We start from the raw sequence: 22,491 nt of genomic DNA on the forward strand, positions 1-22,491 counted from the left end.
TTGCCAACTGAAGAGACAAATGCTGAGGCCAGTGCTGTAAGCCAATCTGCAATACATTATCAAGAGCAGTGGAAGTTTATGAACAGTATTGTGACAATTTCACCAAGTAGTCACAAGGAGTGGAAGGGAAAATAAATCCATATTTATTATGGATTACTGGGAGACCCAGAAAGGCCAGATTTCTTCCAAGAGTATTTAGAAATGAAAATGAAAGGACAGCAAATATCCATGAAATAGAACAGATTTGCTAGTGTTTTATAAAATGATTTATTCTTATCACTTATTGCAGTGGAACCACAAGTTTTGGACTCAACACCTTAGTATCCCATGTGCTATACAAAGAAGTGGAAATAGTTTTAAGAAAATGGATTTGGGTGGAGTTGGTGAAACTGTTGAAATATATACCGAAGAAAACAATGTTGGAGATGACATAATTTTAGAAGGCAGAAATCTATTTTAAATACGCTAAAAGTTATCCAAAATATGAAAAAAAGGATCACAGATGGTATTATCACTAAGAAAATGGAATCCCAGGAGACATTGGCAACTTAATAACACATATACCTACTTTATCATCTTAATAAAATCTTTAATTGGATAGTCTATGCTTGTAATAAGAGTATCTATGATGAAAATATAAGAAGGAAACAAGGTAGACTTTCATGGTTAATATTACACCATAGACTACATCTTCTACTGTGCCTATTGGGCATCATATTGTTAATTGTCCTTAAATAACTGACTTCAACTGTACCAAAATTATGATGGATATAGATTGGGAAGGGTAAGAATGAGGTATGATTTTTCCATTGTATACTGAAAGTTACTTTGTATATAGTAGGTCCTTAATATTCGTTGAATAAACAACTGAATGATTTCCCCCTCAGGCCTTGTGCTCCTTAGGAATGACTCTTGCTTACCTCTTTTTGTCATTCTCTTTTGCTCTGTCTTGGCACTGTTGTGTCATTGCTCTTAAACTCCTCCCCTGAAAGCCCAAACCTTTCTTTCTAGGCTCCTTTCTATTCTGAGTTCCATTTGTCCAGGAATTTGTTCTCAGCTAGGTTTAATTTAGTTGCCTTACAAGGTTGTTGTGAAGAAAACATTCTGTAAACCTTAAAGTTCTGTTATTATTAACCAATCTAATGAATTTATCTGGGCCAACGTTTTAATGAGTGTTAATCATTTCCTGTGTTACTTCTCTCCTGTAACTTATTTGCATCTTAATGAAGGACTCCTGGAGACAATATGAAGCATTCAGTTCTCAATTTTTTTTGATCTAAGAACACTTTTACACTCTTAAAAATGGAAGGCTCCAAATACCTTTTATTTATTTGTATTTTTTCTATTGATATTTGTTGTGTTAGACATCAAAACCAATAACATTTTAAAATTTATTTTGGATTCATTTAAAAATAATAATAGACTCATTGCTACATGTTTACACAGATAACTTTTAAATGAAAATTCCTATATTTTCCAAAACAAAAAATTAGTGAAAAGAGTGGCATCGTTTTACATATTTTTGCAAATCTCTTTGATGCTAGTCTAATAGAAGACAGCTGGATACTTATCCACTTCTATATTCAATCTGTTGCAGTGTTATTTTGGTTGAAGTATATGAAGAAAATCTGGTCTCACATAGATATGTTATTGGAAAAGGAAGGATTATTTTAATAGCCTCTGCAGATAATCATGCACATTTTTCTTTGATACTACACCAAAACTCTAGGGTGGTAGGTAGTTCCTTAAAGGTTTGTTGCAATGTGGTTTCTGACATTTCTTAGTATTATTATGAATACTCTTTTGATTTCATGGACCCCCAACAGGGTCTCCAGACCCCTAGGGGTTCTAGGACTATGCTTGGAAAATCACTTAAGGAATTTCCCTATTTGTATGAATTTAACATCAAGTTGACTGGTCAGTGGGAATGATATATTAAGGATCATGGGGGTGGTTGTGGATTTCAATTAGCCCCAGATCACACAATTGCTCAGAGAAGGTCTTATCCTGATAATATTACTACCTACATACATCCATCTCAGGGAACTCATAAAAAGTAAGCAAATTCCTTTGTTGTTGTTTGTTTTCAGATGGCAAATCTTAGGATTCAGAACTGGATAGAGTGATGTACTTGGAGTCATAAAGACCTGAGTTCAAATTTGAATGTAGAAACTTACTAGCCTTGTGGTGCTGGGCAAATCACTTCTCCTTTGCCTGCCTCAGTTTCCTCATCTGTAAAATGGTGATGATCGTAGCATGAATGTTCCTGGGTTGTTGTAAGGATAAAATGAGATATTTGTGATGTGTTTTGCAAATGTTACTGTGCTAGACATTATAGCTGCTTATCTAATTCTAAATTGTTTCTTTGTGTTTAAACTTTCCTTTACTTGTCTTAGAATAGAAATAAAAAAAATCAGGAAAATGAAACCTAGCTGTTTATTTTCATTATCATTACTAAAAGAAATGTGAAGCATACTTACTCTTTGAATTTCATAAAAGGACTGAATATTAAAACATATTTTAAAAGTTCAAAGCATTCATGTCTATTATGCCTACAAGCATTTTGTGTCATACACCTGACACTTGTACAATACAAGAATACACATCATAATAAACTATTAAAATTACTTTTGAACTTCTCTCATTGATTCTTCAGTTACTCAGAATTTTCTTTAGGCTATGCATATTCCACACTTGTTAATGTTAAAGGATAAGTCATTACACATATTGATTCTGTATAAGTAATGTTGAACAAAAATAAATTTAAAAAGTGGGAGTTTCCCAAAGAAGAACAAATGAAGGACATTTTTTTGCTACAGAGAGAAGTCAGAGGAAGACAAAAGAGGAATTATTGTCTAAAATAGCTTTTGTGTTTTTTATATTTATAATAACTGGGATTTTAAAAATTGAATCACATATGTGTGTAACAGTTACATCTCAGATAAATTTGAAATGCAATAAACCTGTCTATTTTCATATAATATCTATATGTACATATATAATTCTTGAAATAATATATAAGGTAGAAGTAGATTGTGAATTTATCCTTTGTAGAAAATATTTACAACAGTCAGTCTTATATAAGGAGAATATAAAAGGAAATAAGTTCAATCACAAGAGGAGAGATTAAGTTCAAATATAAAGAAGATTGTCTGGATGGGAAAGTTGGATAAATACAGATGTGTTACCAAGGAAGACTGGAATTTCCCTTTCTGGAAGTTATTTACCTGATGTGATTTTAGTGTAACCCTGTAAGATGTGGCTTCAGTGACAATCCTATAATTGCATAACCTGTCTTGTAACCCTTTCAATGTTTATTTAAATTACAATCAGCACTTAGAAACTTTGAGTAGTGAGTAGGGTTAAAGTGTAAGACTTTTCATTTTCCCAAATCAGGAGAAATTGAAGTCTTTATTATTATAATATATATCCGCTTACATATTTTCCTTTAAAGAACAGTATTAACTCTCTTGACTCAAAAGTGCTAGTGAGAAAACTGCTTGTGGGTGGAAACAGGAAACACTAGTGATAAAAACAATGTAACATTTTTTTCCCACATTCAACTTTATATACCTCAATTCTAATTAGCCCATTTTATGCTCCAGCTAGTAGCTTTCCTTTATCTCCAAGTGTTGTTGATGTATCTTGTTTTTGTTTTGTTGTTTTTGAAGATTCTATCCTGCACGTGAACACCACCACCTCCTCCCTCCTTCTCTCCTTTACAAATGTTACAACATAATCAGAAATTTCCTCTTTTCTTTCCTTCCTGCACTTCCTGCAGGTTCCCTTGCGTCAGAAGCCGAGGAAGAAAACTCAAGGTATAGTAATAAGAGCTCTCATTTGTTCCTTATTTATCGTTATTGTTATAATTTTGGATGTCTTCTTTGGGATCCGATTTTTTTTTCTTTCTTTTTTTTGCCTGTCTGAGTATCGTGAGCCTGGGCTAGCTGACAGGCAGCTTGACTCGTGGTTATTTTTCCTTCGCTTCTGAGAAATGACGACATGCTGCTCATTTGGATTAATCCCTTGTGGTATGTCAGTAGGGCTTGGAGATAGTGGAATTGAGAGCCTGGGAAGTAGCTTTACGCTTAAATGGGCATTAGCCCGCACACTTCTATTGCATAACCTCAGTTCTGGTGGCTGGCTGCATGCGGCTGAGCTGTGCAGTCACATGCCGGGTGCTCTAATATACTTTATTTTCTAATTTACACTGTCCAGTGGCACGTTTTTTTTTCTTTTAATACTACTTAGATACTGAACACTGTTCCTTCCTTCTTGTTTCATTTGTTCTACCTTTTATATAGAAGCGATGCATTTTGAAAGCTAAGGCTCCAGTGGAGGTGGCAATTTGAATGGCTCAGACTTGTTCTCCAGGGAACTCTGGGGTGCGTGATACAGCAACTTGGAGACATTGGCTTAAAGTAATTGATTATTTTAACAGGATCTTTCTCGGGCTTCCCTGAGCACAGAATAATCATTTCATTCTTGGTTTGAATGCTGTGCAGGTTTCTTCACAATGAGCCGGAGGAGGATATCCTGCAAAGATCTGGGACACGCTGACTTCCAGGGGTGGTTATACAAGAAAAAGGAAAAAGGCACCTTCCTCAGCAACAAATGGAGAAAGTTCTGGGTTGTGCTCAAGGGGGCATCGCTGTACTGGTATGGCAATCAGATGGTGAGTGCGCTTTCCCCCTAAGCCCCAGAGCTTTGCTACCTGATTGCTGCTGCTGGGGCAGGGCAGGGCATGACTCCAGCGAGCCCAAGGGCAGGTTCCATTCAGAGCAGAGGAAGTGATTCCTCAGTGGAATGACTGACACCTTGTAGAAGTCCTTTCTGCATCAGTAAAATTGTGAGAAAGGGGATTTTGTTTTATCAAGATAAAACCTCTCCACCGTGCTTTTTGCCTTAAAACGCTTAAGCCATTTGTGGAGGGGGCTTTCAGATTTCGTCAGTTAATTCTAGAAACGATTTCCCTCACTTCAGATGAAAGATACTGAAGAATGATAAAAAAAAGATAGTGAAGAGTAAAATTCCCCGGGGGACTCTGCCTAATGGGCACATGCCATGTATGCTGCAGATTGTTGATTTAAGAGAAACTACTACAGCTTATACATTGCTTTTGCTTTCCTCTTCTTCTGTATTGTGAAATTTTCTATCAGGATAGTTAACAGCTATTTCAGATTTATGTTTTACTCTGATGTTTAGGGTTTTATCATGGACAGAAGGAGTTAAACCACACTGTCTCCTTCTTGTAACATACTGATTTGCCTGCTCTTGATGAAGTACTTGGGAATTCAGTCTTTAACAGCTTGATTAAAATATTATGGCCTGCTTCACAAACCAGATCTCAGTTGCATAGGAGCAGAAGGGGTCAGTTTAGAATTTACATTTGTGTAGTACTTTAAGTGTTTTCTTAAGGGCTCACTTCTGTCTTGCTAGGTTGATAGTATATTATTATTTCTATTTTATGGATGAGAAAATTAAGGTTCAGAGATTAGCTGGCATATCTATAATTACATAGGTAGTATTAGAATTTAAAGTTTAAACTAGATCTCCTGACTTCAAGTGGTACAGTGAAAAGATCACTGGCTTTGACTTCAGAAAACCTGAATTCGAATTCTACCTCTGACAATGAATACTTTTATGACTTTGGGCAGGTGGTTTAACTTCCCTGGGCCTTAGTTTCCTCTTTTGTAAAGTGGAAGGGGATTAAATTACATGGACTCTGAGGAACCTTTTAGATCTGTGATCTTAGAACTCTAGATCTAAGGTTCTTTCCATTATATCATGCTGACTTAGAGGGAAGGCATCTCTTTCTCTATGAAATCCTGAACACCTTACTTATATGTTATTAAATATGTATATTAGCTACAAATCCTGGTGCTTTGAAAAATAACATCCATTAATAAAAAGTCTCCTTCTTTACCAAATATTAGGAATAAAATAATATTCTCCAGTGATTATGTCTATGTTCATATGTATTTGTTAACCTTCACAATTTTAGAGCATGAACTTTGTACAGGAGTTCCTTAGATTTCCAAACAAAATGCTGTTGTTTGATTGTGGACAAAATCTTGAGCTGACAAATTTCATTTACCAGGCACCTAAAAAGAATGTAATTTTAGGATATTTTACTTAATTGGGTTACAGATGATAATAACAGCTCAAATTTGTAAATATTTTAAGACTTACAGAGGGTTTTCTTCAGCACAATCCTGTAAAATCAAGAAGTGAAGTAATTTATTTCATTCACACAGCTGGTAAATAGTAGAGCCAAGACTTGAATCTAGATCTAATCCTAAAGCTAAGGGCCTTTGTATTATACCATACCCTCTCAGTCACTGATGTAGATTTTCCACATATGCAATACCTTTATTTTTTGAGGAGAGACTAGGAGGTTAGTGGGAAACTTTGAATTCTAAGGAAGATAATACAGAGAAGCAGAGTGGCTTAGTGGATACATTACTAGACTCAGACACAGGAAGACCTATTTTCAAATCCCACATCAGGCACTTATTAGAAGTATGACTGGGAAAATCAGTGCCTCAGTTTCCTTATATGTAAAGTGAAAGGGTTAAATTTGATAGTTTCTAAGATCTTTTCTAGTTCAAAATCAATGATGCTATGAAAAATCTTTTGCCTATTGCTGTAAATGTGTTCTGAGCCACAGGGATTGGATATGTGCTCTGACTGGTCCACCATTGACTCCTTTTGCTTTGATTTTTCCTTATGAAAAGTGCTGCATAATTGTGGTTAGCCATTGACAGTTTTATGTGTATGTAACTTCTCTTATAGAGTTGGTTACTTGGGCCATAGCTCTGAAAGAACCCCTAATTGAGGAAGAAAGTGAGCTCACTGTTGTCCATATACCTCTTTCCTGTCCCTGATGTTACCTGAACTTCTTTCCACCTGGATGAACAACACTCAAGTAGCAGAACATTAGCTTGAATAGTTATGATGACCAGTTTCAAAGAGAGAGATACTGCTAGTAGTTCGGTGGGGTTTATTACATTAAATTGGTCATAAATAGGAAAGACACCTCCTCCTCTGACCCTATGCTGATTATTTTTTTTTTCTCATGGAGGAAAAGAGTCACCAGTGAATCATTAGTTGACATTAATAATCTGGACATCAAGAGTTAGTATAAAATTGAAAACAAGACCTCAAAACACCTACTTAGTCAAAGATTACATTTATTTTCAGCCTCTAACAGAATTCAGTTTCAGTAATGATGTTGGTAGCTGTTCTTTTGGTACCTCTGATCAAGTCATCAGACAAGGTCTTGAGCCGCCTCCTTTCCTGTTGCCTTCCAAATTCTTTATTTTTGCCTAGTGACAAGTTCTGTCATTCACTGGCTCATTTCTGGGTTGTTTGGGAGAAATGAATCCTCCTTTCAGTTCAAGTTTAAGTAAAAGAATTAAGGTCACCATGATTTTTCTCAGAAGTTTTATGTTTAAAAGCCGGAGGAATAGAACTGAGGTCTTCCACAAAGCCCCAATTTCCCCAATAATAGCCTTGTCAGAAAGTGGTACATGTAGCTCCTCTAGGGAGGTTTCTTAAAAATATGCTGTGCTTCATTCTCTCAAAATCTCAAACCTATTCATAAGAATTTGGCTTAAATTGGGGCTGTATTTCTCGGTATTCCAGGTCCAAGATCTGTTTTTCTTTTCTGCTTGCATGGTATGCTTGGTTGGGGAGGTTTAAACATATATGGCATAGAAAACAATGTGTTTAAAATGATTATGTTTATGGAATAATGGAAAGAGAGCAAGATTTGAAGTCAGAGGAGCTGAGTTCAAATATTGCCTCCACCACTTACTATCTGTGTGAACTTGGGTAATTGATTTTGTTTTCTCTTGACTTTCATTTCCTCATCTGTAAAATGAAGGGAATTGATGGGGGAAAGAGGTAGATGAAATGATCCAAACTATCTTTTTTTCTTTTTTGAGAGGGGAAGGTAGGGCAATTGGGGTTGTGACTTGCCCATGGTCACACAACAAGTTTTTGTGTTAAGTATCTAAGGTTAGATTCGAACTCAGGTCCTCCTGACTCCAGGGCCAGTGCTCTATTCACTGTGCCACCTAGCCTCCCCAATAACTATACTTTTTTTAACATAAAGAGAAAAAAAACTAAACCAAATCAGCTTTGCCAAGGTACCCTCTTATTTTTTTAATAATGTCCCATGAAGGTCCCAGATATAGAAATTGACATGGGTTGGGTAAGAATGTTGCTTTTGTAAATCTCTTCCTGATGCCTGGTACATGGGGACTTAAATGGGTTTTGTACTATAATCTAGACCAATGATTCTCAAACTTTATGGTCTCAGGACCACTTTAAACTCCTTAAAATTATCGATGACCCCCCCAAAGCTTTTGTTTATGTGGGTCATAATTGTTGATATTTACTGTGTTATGAATTAAAACATCTCGGTATTATTGTGAAAGTAATTTTGACCTTATTTACTTCCTGATAAGGGTCTCAGGGACCCTGAGACAATTTCTAAGCTCAAGGTTACCACAGACTTTCCAAAGCTTAAAAATAGCAGCAGCAACAGGGTTTACTAGGCAATGGAGATGGATTTGAGAACATGAGGATCAGGATTTGGAAAGAAGGAAAAATGAAAATATCTAAATTAAGCATACATCATTCTTCTTCTTAAAAACTTTCAGTGGTTGTTTTGTATAATAGTAGAAACTCTTCAATATGAATTGTAGCAATTCATACTACTACTCTTCACAAATTCTAAATTCTAGCCAAATTAAATGATCTTTTTCACATAGTTCTCTAGGCCTGGAATACATTCCTTCCTCATAGCCGACTCTCGGAATCCTTGCCTTCCTTCAAGGCTTAGCTAGGGTGGCCACTTTCTAGGAGGAGCCTTCCTTGTTTCTTCCAATTCTTGATTCTTCCTCCTTACTCAGTTTTTAGTATCTTATATTTATTTGTGTGTATTTTGTCACCTCCCCCCCTCCCACCTCCAGGAGAACATCCTTGAGAGCAGGATATTGAGGGCAGGGACTGATTTTTTTTTTATTTTTTAAACCTCAACACCTAACTCAGTGCCTGGCACATGTGTGCTTAATATATTTTAATTGAACTGGGTTGTTGAATTGGAGAAATAATTAATCATTTGACCAGCATTTCTTAATCACCTGTTAAATGCCAGATTTGGTACTAGATACTGGGATAGAAGGTACAGCACAAGAAGGCCCTTGTTCTGAAGCAGTTTCTGTTTTGCTATGGGAAACAATATATTCACAGATAAGTAAATGAAGTATATGTACAGAATAAATTTAAAGTGATTTGCGAAAGTAGGAAGGATTTTACCAATGGTGAGAGTCAGGAGCAGCCTCTTAAAATATATCAGCCAGTCAGTCAACAAGCATTAAGTGCTCACCAAATTCCATATGCTTGCTGGGAGCTGGCACTTGAGCCTAGCCTTGAAGGAAGTTTTGGGTCACAAGAGGAAAATGTGAGGATGAGATCATATTGGGCAGATGGACAACCTATGCATCTGCAGAGTCAGGAGATAGAATATTTTATAGAGAGAACAGTAAGTGGGTCATTTTGGTTGGATTTTAAAATGGGTAATGGTGGAAATGGAAATGGAGGAATGTTTAATCACCTGGAGAGAAAGGTTAGAACCAGATGGCGAAGGACTTTAAATGTCAAACAAAGACATTTATATTTTGTCCTAGAAGCAATGGGGAGCCCCTGAAGCTTCTTGAATGTGGGAGCACCCCAGTTATATCTGTGCTTCAGGACTATCAATTGAGTAGGAAGAGCAATCTCTGAGTAGAGAAGGGATTAAAAATGGAGCAGATTGGAAGCCAGGAGGCTTACAATATCATAGTGAGAAGTGATAACAATATGGATTGGTATGGTTGTGATAGGAATGGAGAGAAAGCAACCTATGACAGGGATGTTGTGAAAGAAGAATTTATGGATCTTATTGATTGACTGGAATTGGAGAAGATATATATATTGTTAACCCGGATGACTAGAAGAATGGTGATGCTTTTAACAGGAACAGGGAAATTAGGGGGAGGTGGGGATTTAGGGGGAAAGGCAATGAGTACAATTTTGGACATGATGAGTTTGAGATATCTGTAGGTCATCCAGATAGGGATGTTCACTAGGCAGTTGGAGATGTGGAACTAGATCAGGAGAGAGAAGAGGACTGGTTAATTAGATCTGGCATCAATACAGAGATGATGGTTGAATCCACGGGAGCTTATGAGATAGATCTTGTTCAGTCATTTCAGACACTTTGTGACCCCATTTGGGATTTTCTTGGCACAGTGGATGGAATGCCAGGCCTAAAGTCAGGAAGACTCATCTTCATGAGTTCAAATCTGGCCCCAGACACTTAAAGATGAATCTTCCTGACTTCAGATCTGGTATTCTCTTCACTATGCCACCTCACTGCCCACTAGTGAGATTAGGTCCAGGGTTGTGTTTGGGGGTATATACATAATAGAATGTGGAATGTGGATAAAAATCTTACAAAGGAGACAAGAAGGATTGTTGAGAGAACCAGGGAAAGAACTGTGGCAGAGCAGTGTCACAAAAACCCAGAGGTGAGAGTATCTAGAAAGAGTGGGTGATCAATAGTATCATTTCTCGCAGATACCAAGAAAGATGAGAATTAAGAAAGGTCATTCCATTACAGATTATTGGTGACCTTCGCACAATTTCATTTGAGTGGTAGATATGAAAACCTGATTACAAGAAATTGAGAATGGGGTAGGAGTTGAGAATTATTATTTGTCTTTCATAGATGTTACTTGCTCCTCTACATCTGGAGCTCTTAAGCAGGGGTTGCTTAAATTTCCATGGACTCTAGCAACTTGGATGGAAAAAAAATAGTTTATGTTCAGTAACATTTAACTGAAATTAAGCATTTACTTCAGTCATTTAGCAACATTATTCTGAGAAGTGCATAGACTTCACCAAACTATTAAAGGTGTCCATGACATTAAAAAAAAATAAAAGTTAAGAAGCTATGTTCTGTAGGGCATATTTTTTCAGACAATAGAGAAACCCAGAACAGGAGATAACACCTAAAATCTTCCTACCATTCATCCTACCCTCTCATTTCTCTTTACACTTTCTTTTTGGGCAATGTCATGAGCTCTTATTCTTTTAATTACCTTTTCTTCTTGGATGATATTTGATGTAATCTTTTATCAGATCGATCTATCTATCTATCCATCTACCTATTTTTCTATCGTTCTATGTTCCTCTCTCTCTTTCTCTCATCTATCTACCTACCTATCTTCCTATCATCTATCTACTTCTCTCTCCCTCTTTTTCTCTCTCTTTCTCTCCAGTTCTATATCACCAAATTCCTTTAATTCCTTTTAGACACTTCAAACTTTCAAACTGAATGTACTGTAGGCATCTCAATCTCACCATGTCCAAAACAAAACTCAGCATCTTTCCTCCAAAAGCCACCCCACTTCTGAACTTCTCTATTTTTGGGAAGGGCACCGCAATCTTTCCAGGCTCCCAGGTTTTCAGTCTCTTCTTATCTTTGACTCCTTCTTCTCCTTCACTCTCCATATCTAGTCAGTTTTCAAATGTTGTCATTTCTACCTCCACAACATGACTCTCATCTGTCCCCTTCTTGCTATTCACATGGTCACAGCCTTAATTTAGACTCTAATCATTTCTTAGCTGGACTATTAAAATCACTTTGGTCCTCACACCTTACTTTTTCTTTTCTTTAATCCATTCCTTACTTAATTGCCAAAATAATTTTCCATAAGTGTAAGTCTGACCAGGTCAGACTTACCTAATAAATAAATCTTTACTTCCTAACTCCTCTCTTTAGCTTTTTAAACCCTTTACAAGTTGCTCCCAAACTACCTTTCCAACCTCATCATATCTTACTACCCTTCCTGAACACTTACTTGTGCTAAACTAACTATCTCTCTGTTCTTCACATATGATTCTCTTCCTTTTCCTTAATTTTGTACCAGTTGTCCCACATGCTTGGCTTCATACTCCCTCTTCACTTCTGCCTCATAGGGTCCCTAATTTTCTCCAATATTCAGCTCAAGCACCACCTGATACATCAAGTTTTCACCAGGCTATTGCAATTCTTTTCTAGAATATCTTATATTATTATTTTTTCTATACATACTTCTATGTGTGTGTGTGTTAACTTTCCAGGTAGCATATAAATTCTTTGAGAGCAGACAGCTAGGTGATGCAGTGGATAGAGCACTGAGCTTGGAGTCAGGAAAACCTGAGTTTAAATCTGGTCTCAGATACTTGTTAGCTGTGTGACCCTGGACAAGTCATTTAAACCTCTGTTTGCATCAGTTTCCTCAGCTGAAAAATGAGGATAATAATAATAATGCTTACCTCCTAGGGTTGCTGTGAGAATCAAATGAGATAACATTTCAGTTTCAGCACAGAGTAGTGCCATATCAATGTCAGCTATTACTAGCAATATTATTTTTGGTCTTTGTATCTTTATTTCCTGGCACATGATGGTCGTGCTGAATGAAGGCTTGGTGATTAAACAGAGGCAGCTAGGATAGAGGGCAGGGTTTGGAGTCAGGAAGACCTGAGCTCAAATCCAACATCAGACACATACTATCTGTGTGATCCTGGGCAAGTCACTTAACCCTGTTTGCCTCAATGTCCTCATCTGTAAAATGAGCTGATAAAGGAAATGGCAAACCACTCCAATATCTTTACCAAGAATATCTCAAACAGGGTCGTGAAGATTTGGACTGAAATGACTGAAAAACAACAAATCTTCAGTGCCTGCTACATAATGAGTGGGTGCTGAATCAATGCTTGGTGATTAAATAATTTCTTGATTGACTTCTTTTTTTTAAATTTTTTTGCAGAGGGGAAGGCAGGGCAATTGGGGTTAAGTGACTTGCCCATCGTCACATGGCTGGTAAGTGTTAAGTGTCTGAGGCTGGATTTGAACCCAGATCCTCCTGACTCTAGGGCCAGTGCTTTATTTACTGTACTACCTAACCTTCCCAATTGACTTCTTTTCTATGTATGTGGTATGAGTGTATGTACATACACAGTGTGTATACGTATACCCATACTACCATCACATACTTTATTCTTAAAAAAAATACTTAATATTTTAAAAGACAATGGAAAGGAACCCTACTTTGCTGCTGGTTGCTCTGGATCTTTTTTGGATCTTTTAAATATAATGGAGAATATTTAAGCAAGCTAGTCTTTAAAATCATTTTATTCAGAATGACTTCTAAATTCTTAATTACATTAATTGAATGCATTTTGATGTCCATTGAAAATAGAAAGGCAATCTGTTCTGGTTCATTTGTTATAGGTGAGAAATCTCACTTGGACACGTTGAAATTAGTCCAAATTTAAAAAAAAAACATAAAAAAACCCAAAACAAGTCACCAGGTTCACTCAGTAAGAGTAAATGTATCAAAGCCCACAATATGTATTTCTACCTCACTGCATCCTGGGAAGGAATCCAGAACTTGGTAGGAGAACCAGGTTATTGCTGTGGGATGTAGCTAGAGTTATGGGGGTAGGTGGTGGTTAGCTTAGCTGGGGACCCTAAATTTTGCCTATAGAAACACATTTAAGAAGGGTTAATGATAAAACTTGTTATATCTCCTATAACTACTAAATACTTTTAAGGTTGTTTGGGAAAGTAAGGTGTAGGAATGGCTTCTGCTACCTCTACCACTTCCAACATACAGCTCAACATTCCCAGTTGGCAAAACCATGCTATTTTTTCCCCTTCCAGACCCATAGTTCTGCCTTTCATTCATTCTGTGAATAATTATTAAGTGCCTACTCTGTGCAGAGTGCTATGTTTGGTTCTAGAAAGTATATAAAGATAAGTAAGATCTTCCTTCTTTACAATCTATTAGGAAGGAGTGATGCAAATAACTATAACCTTAAATGCAAGTGGATAAAAGGTACAAATAAAGTACTGTAAGGAGTTCAAGGATGAGGTGGCCTTCACATCCTTATTGAAGGGCTAAGGAGAAGCTTCATGACTTAGAGATTATTTGGACTGGGTCTTGAATGATAAATAGGATTTAGTAGGTAGAAATAGGGCAACAGGGCAGTTAGGTGGTGCAATGGATAGAGTGATGGGCTTGGAGTCAGGAAGACTCATCTTCAAAAGTTCAAATTTGGTTTCAGAGACTTACTAGTTGTGTGACCCTGGGCAAGTCACTTAATCCTATTTGTTTCAGTTTTCTTCTCATCTGTAAAAATGAGCTGGAGAAGGAAATGGCAAAAGTGTCTTTGTCAAGAAAACCCCAAATGGAGTCATGAAGAGTCAGACATGACTGAAACAATTCAACAACAACAAAAAGAGCTAGAGAAAGAAATGGAAAACCAATCCAGTATCTTTGCCAAGAAAACCCCAGATGGGTCATGAAGAATCAGACATGACTGAAAAACAACTCAACAAATAGAGGGGGAGGGTATTCTGAGTGTGAGGAACACGTGAACAGAGGTGCAGAGGTGGGAAAAAGCTAAACTATATTCAGAGAATACCAACAATGAACCAAGGTTGTATATTCTAGAAATAAATGGCAATGGACTGAATAAATTAGGTGTGGACAGACATGAAGGCGCATTACAACAATATTGCCTTCTAACTATACCTGTAATAGACATTCAGATTTTTAGGTTATATTTTATGCCTGTGATTTCTGATGTCCATCATGAGGTTGTCCAGTAAAGTTGTTTGTAGGAAAGCAGCTTGGTGAACTGGAAAGAACATTGGATTCAGTTATGAAAGTTGCATTTGGAGTCTGAAGAATTAGGTTCAAATCTTAACTGACATTTACTAGCTCTATGGATTGGAACTGAACCTATGATTTCACTGGTATAGGAAACTTCACTTATTAGTGTTAATTAGTACCTTCTCGGTAACTTAGAGCCTTAGAGACTTGTCTAGATCACTGAGGGGTTAAGTGATCTGCCCAAAGTCGACCAGAATGGGACAGAGACAGGACTTGAAACTAGGTCTTTCTGGCTTCGAGGCTGTCTCTATCCACCATGCTTTGGAATCTTTGGCAAATGACTTTCTTGTTGTTGTTTTCAGTTATGTCCATTTGGGGTTTTCTTGGCAAAGATACTAGAGTGGTTTGGTATTTCCTTCTCCAGTTGGTTTTACAGATGAGGAAACTGAGGCAAACAGGATTTTTACAGAGTGTCAGTTACTTTATGTGTTAAGTGAGAGCAGTATATGAGAGATGACTTACAGTGAAGTTTCCCCATTCTGAATATCCTATTAGATTCTTATTTCTTCTTTATACTTTGTAACTAAGTTCAGTATTCTGCAGTTGTTATTGAGTTTGCTTAGTGAACCTTATGTATTATGTATGCCATCTAACAAAATTAGAGCCTCATTAGTAATAATTATGGTAATGGATTGAGATTGCTTTGTGCCCATTAGTTAACATTAGTAAGAAGATTGTGAGCTTGCTTTACCAACCAATGGGACAGGGGTTGGAGGTGGGGTTAGGATTATGATAAAAGAAATCTGTGAGCTTCCGCAACTTGAACTCCTTGGTAGGTGCCATTTTAGGTGCTCAGGGAGTGCCCTTTCTCGAGAAAGCACAATAAAGACTCCTCTGCTTTTACTATCATTTTCTGAGTCTCCGTGAATTATTAGTAAGGGTCTTTATGTCTCACACAAATGGACTGGATCATCTCAAAGGTTCTTTCTTAACCTCTGAGCATCAATTTTGTTATTTATGAAACAGGTATAATAATACCTGCACTGCCTACTTCATGGTGTGGTTGTAAGGGTCAAATGAAATTATCTTCTATGTTAATCTGTTTTCTAAATTTCTAAGTACTGTATAACATTTTCATGATTGCCACATACATCAAGAGCATTTTAATATATTTCTAATACAGACAATAAAGTATATTTACATTCATGCCAATGTATTATATAAGATGCCTGTCATCTGCTTATATTCAGAAAATGTTACAGATTATGCTAGCTTTTCCAGCTGGCATTTTACTCCCTTATATCACTGAGGAACATATGTAGACTATCACAGGGTGTCATCAGAGTATATACATGGATATGTCTCTGAATCATTCCCTGTAGCAAATAAATCTTTGCATGGCAAAGTCTGTGTGATGGCAAGGAATTGTGAGTAGGCCAAGATTTCGTTTTAAATGATTCCAATTCTGGAACAAGGGTGTCCCTCATTTAAAAAAAAAGTAACCCATGCCTAGCACTAAGCCAAATCCACATAGTGGAAGCTCCCTGAGGTCAGAGATTGTTTCATTTTTGTCTTTGGACCCTAGCTCTGACCATGACCATGACTCTGACAATGATTTCTGGCACATCAATCAATAATCAATAAGCAAGAAATAAATATTTATTAAGCTCTTACTGTGTGCCAGGTACTATTAAGCTCTGGGGATATAAAGCATAATACTTAGAAGGCACTACATTGATGAATGTGTATTGAATTCAATTGAACTGAAGTAAATATGGCCCCTGCATTAGAAGGAGCTTAATAGCAAGTTGGGGACAAGCTAGACATAAATGAAACAGAGAATAATTCAAGGACATCAATATATATGGGGCAGATTGTATACACTGAGTGATGGAGGAATTGAGTAAGGGAAGAATCATTGTGAGGTAGATGTGAGGACAATGTGTCTGCAATATATCCAGTGCTGCTTTGGGAAATGTTGAACAATTGGCCTTCTGCATCAAAATATGCATGTGATACCCTTTAAAGTTTAAATTGCATTATGAACATTTTCTCTATCTCTTTATTAAATCTAGAGTCCAGGGCCTGAGAACCTGCGACCTCGAGGTCACATGTAGCCCTCTAGGCCCTCAAGTGTGGTCCTCTGACTGATGTGTGTACCCCCAAAACTGTGTGCAACAGAACTCCTTACCCAAATAATACTCAGAGGTTTCTCAAGGTAGGAAGCAGAAAAGAATGGTTTATTATGATCTTGAGAAAGGACCACCCTCCTGACAAATGGTCAGGGAGGAGAAGCAGTTAAGAAAAGGAAATGTCAAAGTTATAAAGTGCTAACACAGAATTCTCCCTCACCCCACTCCTGACCCTTTTCTTCCATCGGCTGGAAGTTAGGTGTACAATCTAAGTGTGGCAATCTACCTCGAGTACAGGAACAAGGAAACAGTAGATCACCCAATGTGCATTTGAGAAGGCATTTCTGTCCTTATTTGGCATATCTTGTGCTGAGGTGGCACTGGGGAGGGTCTCCATTGCTCTAAGTTCCAGATTCCTGCAAGGTCGGGTGACCTCTAAACTTAGGCCTAGTGGATGCTGAAGCCACTCTAGATTTGATTTTTCAGAATAAGGAAATTTCACTGCAAATTATCCCTCACAAATCCCCCCTGTTCTTTTATACCTTTTGAAGTTTCCCCACTTTTCTTAATTCTAATTACCCTTGTTGTATAGACAACATACAAGGGGGCAGTCCCCTTTATGAGTGCAGATACAGAGATTCAAAAGAAAACAATAATAAACAATTGTCCTTTCAAAGTCCAAAATCTCTTTTCACACTGCTGTCCAGATCTGAGGATATCCTCTGGTGGCTTAGGGCCATCCATCTTCAGTCCTGCATCCCATCCTCTCTTTCTTCCTCCTTCTTTCATTCATTTACCTGCAAAAGGAAATTTGGAACCAATTTACATAACCACTCCAGAGCCCTTATCATTCTTACAAAATTAAAATTAGAGTTTTGGTCAATTTTCATGATCCCACATTAAAACCAGTTTCCTATATTTTGCATTAATCTATTATTAATTCCTCTACCAGGAGGATGGGAGTTCACTGAGGGATTTACATTAAGCTCACAATTAAAACAATTAAAATTTTTACCAAGTGGTCCAAAGATTATCCTCCTTTTAACATTGACCAATTGTAACAAAGTTGAGACAAGTGTGATACTAAGTACCAGAATAATATTCCCCAAACCCTTGATCTATTTGTCCTTATACTATTCTAAAGAACCAAAGGACTCTGATTTACACAGGAATACCTATCCTAAATCCTAAGCCTAATAGCTTTATCTGAATAGTAACTTGAGATGTTTCAGAATCAAGTATTTCATAGATTTGTTGTTGTGTTTTCAAAACTTTTGATCATTGAAATTTGCCGCCAAGAATGGGGTGAAACTGTAACGAGGGAACCATTTCCCCGACTTCAGAATGTCAATTCCAGGTAAAATGTATACCAGGCTGCAATCTGCATTGAGCCAAGCTCCAAGTCTGCCAGGTGTCACTGGGAAGGTTGAGTCAGGAGAATCCTACCTCAGCTCATGGGGAACAGTCGTTCTCCTGACCTTCCATACCCATACTTCCCAGGCCTTCCATACCTGTACTTCACAGGGTCTGGCATCATGGATCAGTGGCTCAGATAGCTTGGATAGCGTTTCTTAATATCCATACTTTGAGTTAGACTCAGAGGAACATTCAGTTAACAGTCCCATCAAATCTTAAATAACAAGCTCCAACAATCAGTTTAAGATATGATTATAATCTCACATTGGTTGAGGAACATCTCTAAAGTGAGCCTCAAATAACCTGTATTCATTTCTATATTTATTCTTGTTCATAAAAATCAAATCTCTCATCAGGATTATAAATTATTGCTCTAATAGATTTGCATCTCTTTCCCAGGCTTCCCAATCTTCCTGGGACTATGCTTAATCTGAACTCACACTAAAATTTCAGTCTCTGATTTATTCCTAACAATTAATTCAGTCAATTGTTTTAATACCCAATTGCTCTTTCATCACTTTGAAATATACTGGGACCCCATTCCACACATATACACAGATATAACCTTTCTACAGTAATCTTATAATCCCAATCTCAGTCCATGGGATAATGATTCAATATTGATACATTCAATTACAAATGTTAACTTTGCTTATGGCATGCAATAACCACAAATTTAGATTAAAACACCAAGATCTCTTCTGCAAAACATGTTTTCTAAAAGTATTTCCTTTCTTTAAAAACAGTTTCAATTTATCCTTGTGTTAAGGGGAATAATTACTAAACCTTTATGAAAGACTTGCATTATGCATTGATCACCAAATTCTGCCATAAAGATGAAAAGTGGGGATATTATTGAACAAAGCATCCAAGCATACAGTGTAATCCCCAAACCCCTCTACCTCAACATCAATTCACTCTCATTGAATTGCAGTGTACCACAAAGATTTACCAAAATTCCCATTCTAAATTGCAAATTTGTACTAAAAACCAATAGTTTGGTTTTTTAGAAATCAATTTTACCAACTTTAAAGCCCAGTTTGGAGACTGACTGATTTCTCAGTAAGACTCCTTCAGAGGCTGAAGAAGTAACTGTTGCCCCCCCCCACCCCGCCCCTCCGCCCTCGCACTGGAGAGTGGTAAAATTCTCTTCTTAATCTGATCTGTGATAAGTGGAATGACTCTTTAGGCAAACCACCTGAAATTCCCAAATCCCAGGGTCCCATCTAGAAATTTCAGAAAATTCACAGTAAGTTTGAATATTACAAAAATCTATGCATAATTGATAAAACAAACCACGCTTGGGCCATAGGATCATCTAAATTTAGACCAGAGAATTTTTTGATATTTTCTTTCAATCTATCAAGAAAGACATATGGGACCTCATCTTTGGACTGCTGTATTTCCTGTACTTTTTTTTTTAAATCTGGTTCTTAGGCACTGCATTCTGAATTCCCTGGATCACCATGTTTCTAAGATGTTGTAGGTGCCCTCTATGTATGGGGTCATTGTGATCCCAGTTGGGGTCTCAGAGAGAAAATTTTCCTCCCCTCTCAGACTCCCTTGAGCCATAGGCTGGGATTCATTCCAAGCCTGCATAGCGGCCTAATTTCTACCCTCTGTTTCCCAGTAAATAATATATCCAAGATTGATAACAATTCCCCCCAAGTATACAAATTGTGTCCTAAAAACTGATTAACCTGAGCAGTGATCCCTGAGGGTCCTTAATTGACTGCTTCATTTATTTCTTAAAAGTTCTAATTACAGTACTGCTTAAGAGCAGGGGGTGGGGGTGGCATTCACATAACTTATCCCCTGGGCCAGTGGGACTTCCAGAAGATGGAAAGCTTTAGCAGCTTCTGTAGTCCTAGGGAGAAGAAAACTTTCTTGATCTTATCAACTGTTTCAGGGATTCCCTTCAGAGAGGGGTGTGTATGGGTATGCCTGACCCAGCCAAGTCAATTAAGTCCTCACCCCTTTCAGATTCCCTTTCAGAGAGTGTGGAAGGCAGGGAAGGAGGAGTTGAGGCTGGGCCAGGAAGTCCCTGTCCCTGTCCCCGTGATGAAATAATGTAGGGCTGGGGCAGAGAAAGAAAGGGATCCCAGGGATGGGGCCTCTGTTCTTGTTCTTCTGATTTCCCTTTGGGCTCTTCCCCCTTCTTTAGAGCAAATTTGTTCTACTGCTTCAGGACATATTCACTTTGGGGTTAAAGGCTCCTTAGACTTCATATACAAATTTAGTTATTGGCACACCCAGTCTTCAGAGGAGCTGTTATTTTGGCCAAGATACACCTCCTCTCCGAGGGGTGCAAGCCCAAATGAGACAAAAGTAATTTATCATCTTCCTTTGGTCTTTTCCCTTGTATTTTGGTAAATTATCCCAATTAGCTAGTCTATCCCCAAGAGGACTATCCTGCAGAATGTTGGGAAGGTATTTTAGATGGGCTGTTTTAGATCACTCTTTACCCATAGTTTTAATATTATCAGGATCTATTAGGCCTATCTAACTCTTTCCCTGGCAGGAGACATCTTACAAACTTGAACTGCTTAGACTGTCCCCCACCCCTGGCAGGAGACATCTTACAGATTTGAACTGCTTAGACTGTCTCCCACCTCTGGATCACCCAGGGCCTTGCTTACCTGGGTTTGTGTACACAAACTTGTGTGATCCCTGCCAGTGGTCTTCACTAGCAAAACCAGAATTTCTGCTTCATACTGAGTCCCTCTCTTTGGGTTGTTATCCTATTGGAGTCAGATCTCGCAGACCAGTTCCAAGGACCACCAAGAAACCTTAGTTGGTGCCTGGTCCTTGTTAAGGGTCTGTGGGACCCTCTCACAAAAGGACAAATCCCATAAGAGCTCCCCAAAACTGTGTGCATCTCCAAAACTGTGTACAATAGAACTCCTTGCCCAAATAATACTCAGAGGTTTCTCAAGGTAGGAAGCAGAAAAGAATGGTTTATTATGATCCTGAGAAAGGGCCACCCTCTTGACAAATGGTCAGGAAGGAGAAGCCATTTAGAACAGGAAATGGTGAAGTTATAAAGTGCTAATGCAGAATTCTCCCCCATCCCACTCCTGACCCTTTTCTTCCATTGGCTGAAAGTTAGGTGTACAATCTAAGTGTGGCAATCTACCTCAAGTATGGGAACAAGGAAACAGATCACCCAATGTACTTTTGAGAAAGCACTTCTGTCCTTATTTGGCATATCTTGTGCTGAGGTGGCACCGGGGAGGGTCTCCATTGCTCTAAGTTCCAGATTCCTGCAAAGTCAGATGACCTCTAAACTTAGGCCTAGTGGATGCTGAAGCCACTCTAGATTTGATTTTTCAGAATGGGGAAACTTCACTGCAAATTATCCCTCACACTGATATCAAACTTCATGGGACAAATCCCATTTACAAAAGGATTTGCTCTGTAAAACTTGGACTCAGAAGGCAGCACCCAAGGATCTAGAAGACCATATGTGGCCTCGAGGTCCCTGTCCCTTGTCTAGACAATTAACACAACAATAAACTAATCCTGGCTTGTATGTTTGCTGATTTCCAAGGTGTCAATGGCTCACACCTTAAATTTAACAGTTGGCTCAGGTTGGAGCTGTTTCCAACACATTCCTAAAATGTGTTTATGTGACACAATGATCTCCACTGCTGACATTATTATCTGAGGTAGTGTGGTACAGAGGAAAGAGTTCCTCATTGGAAATGAAAGGATTTGGGTTCAAATTCTGAGGGCTCTGTTAATTAGTGTATTTGCAAGCTTGAGCAAGTCATCTGTTTCCTCATTTGCAAAATGAGGGGGTTGAACTGCTTGGCCTCTGGGGTCTCTTTCATCTTTAAGTCTATGCTCTTGTCATTCACTTGCTCCGAATGGCTACCTAATCCTCTCCTCTGTCCTTCATTATTTCCTTCTCACTTAAAAAAGAAAAAAGAGTTTTGAAGGTGAATTGATGTTCAAATAAAATGATCTTCCCCATTAGAAGAGTGCGATTCTTCCTTGTAGGGTAGAGTTAGTCTAGAAATATTCTGTGGAGAAAGTACATCTCAAGCTGGGCCTTGCGGTCCCAGGTGTATAATGTATTACCCGTGTTTTCCCGATAATAAGACCTATCCCGAAAATAAGCCCTCCCCTTACTGTGTAAGATTCCTCTAAAATAAGCCCTCCCCCGAAAATAAGCCCTATTGAGATTGCTACTGTAGTGAAGGTGATCCCCTGCGCTACACGCT

The 22,491-nt window shown here is 37.9% G+C and overlaps 1 protein-coding gene across 3 annotated transcripts in view; it reads left to right on the forward strand.

The window, feature by feature from the left end:
* IPCEF1 (interaction protein for cytohesin exchange factors 1) overlaps nucleotides 1-22,491 on the forward strand; it is a 223,400-nt gene that overhangs the window by 112,037 nt on the left and 88,872 nt on the right. For 2 of the 3 annotated variants that reach the window (XM_069069630.1, XM_069069629.1), the window contains exons 5-6: nucleotides 3,782-3,818; nucleotides 4,506-4,675. In XM_069069630.1, coding sequence (XP_068925731.1) covers nucleotides 3,782-3,818; nucleotides 4,506-4,675 — 207 coding nt within the window. Of the gene's footprint in view, nucleotides 1-3,781; nucleotides 3,819-3,840; nucleotides 4,032-4,505; nucleotides 4,676-22,491 lie in introns of those variants that run through there. The other variant, XM_069069631.1, reaches the window with a different exon arrangement.

Source organism: Petaurus breviceps, unplaced genomic scaffold (assembly GCF_028583685.1).
Source record: "Petaurus breviceps papuanus isolate PSGF00001 unplaced genomic scaffold, PetGlider_PUasm1.0 90784, whole genome shotgun sequence".
NCBI lineage: Eukaryota > Metazoa > Chordata > Mammalia > Diprotodontia > Petauridae > Petaurus > Petaurus breviceps.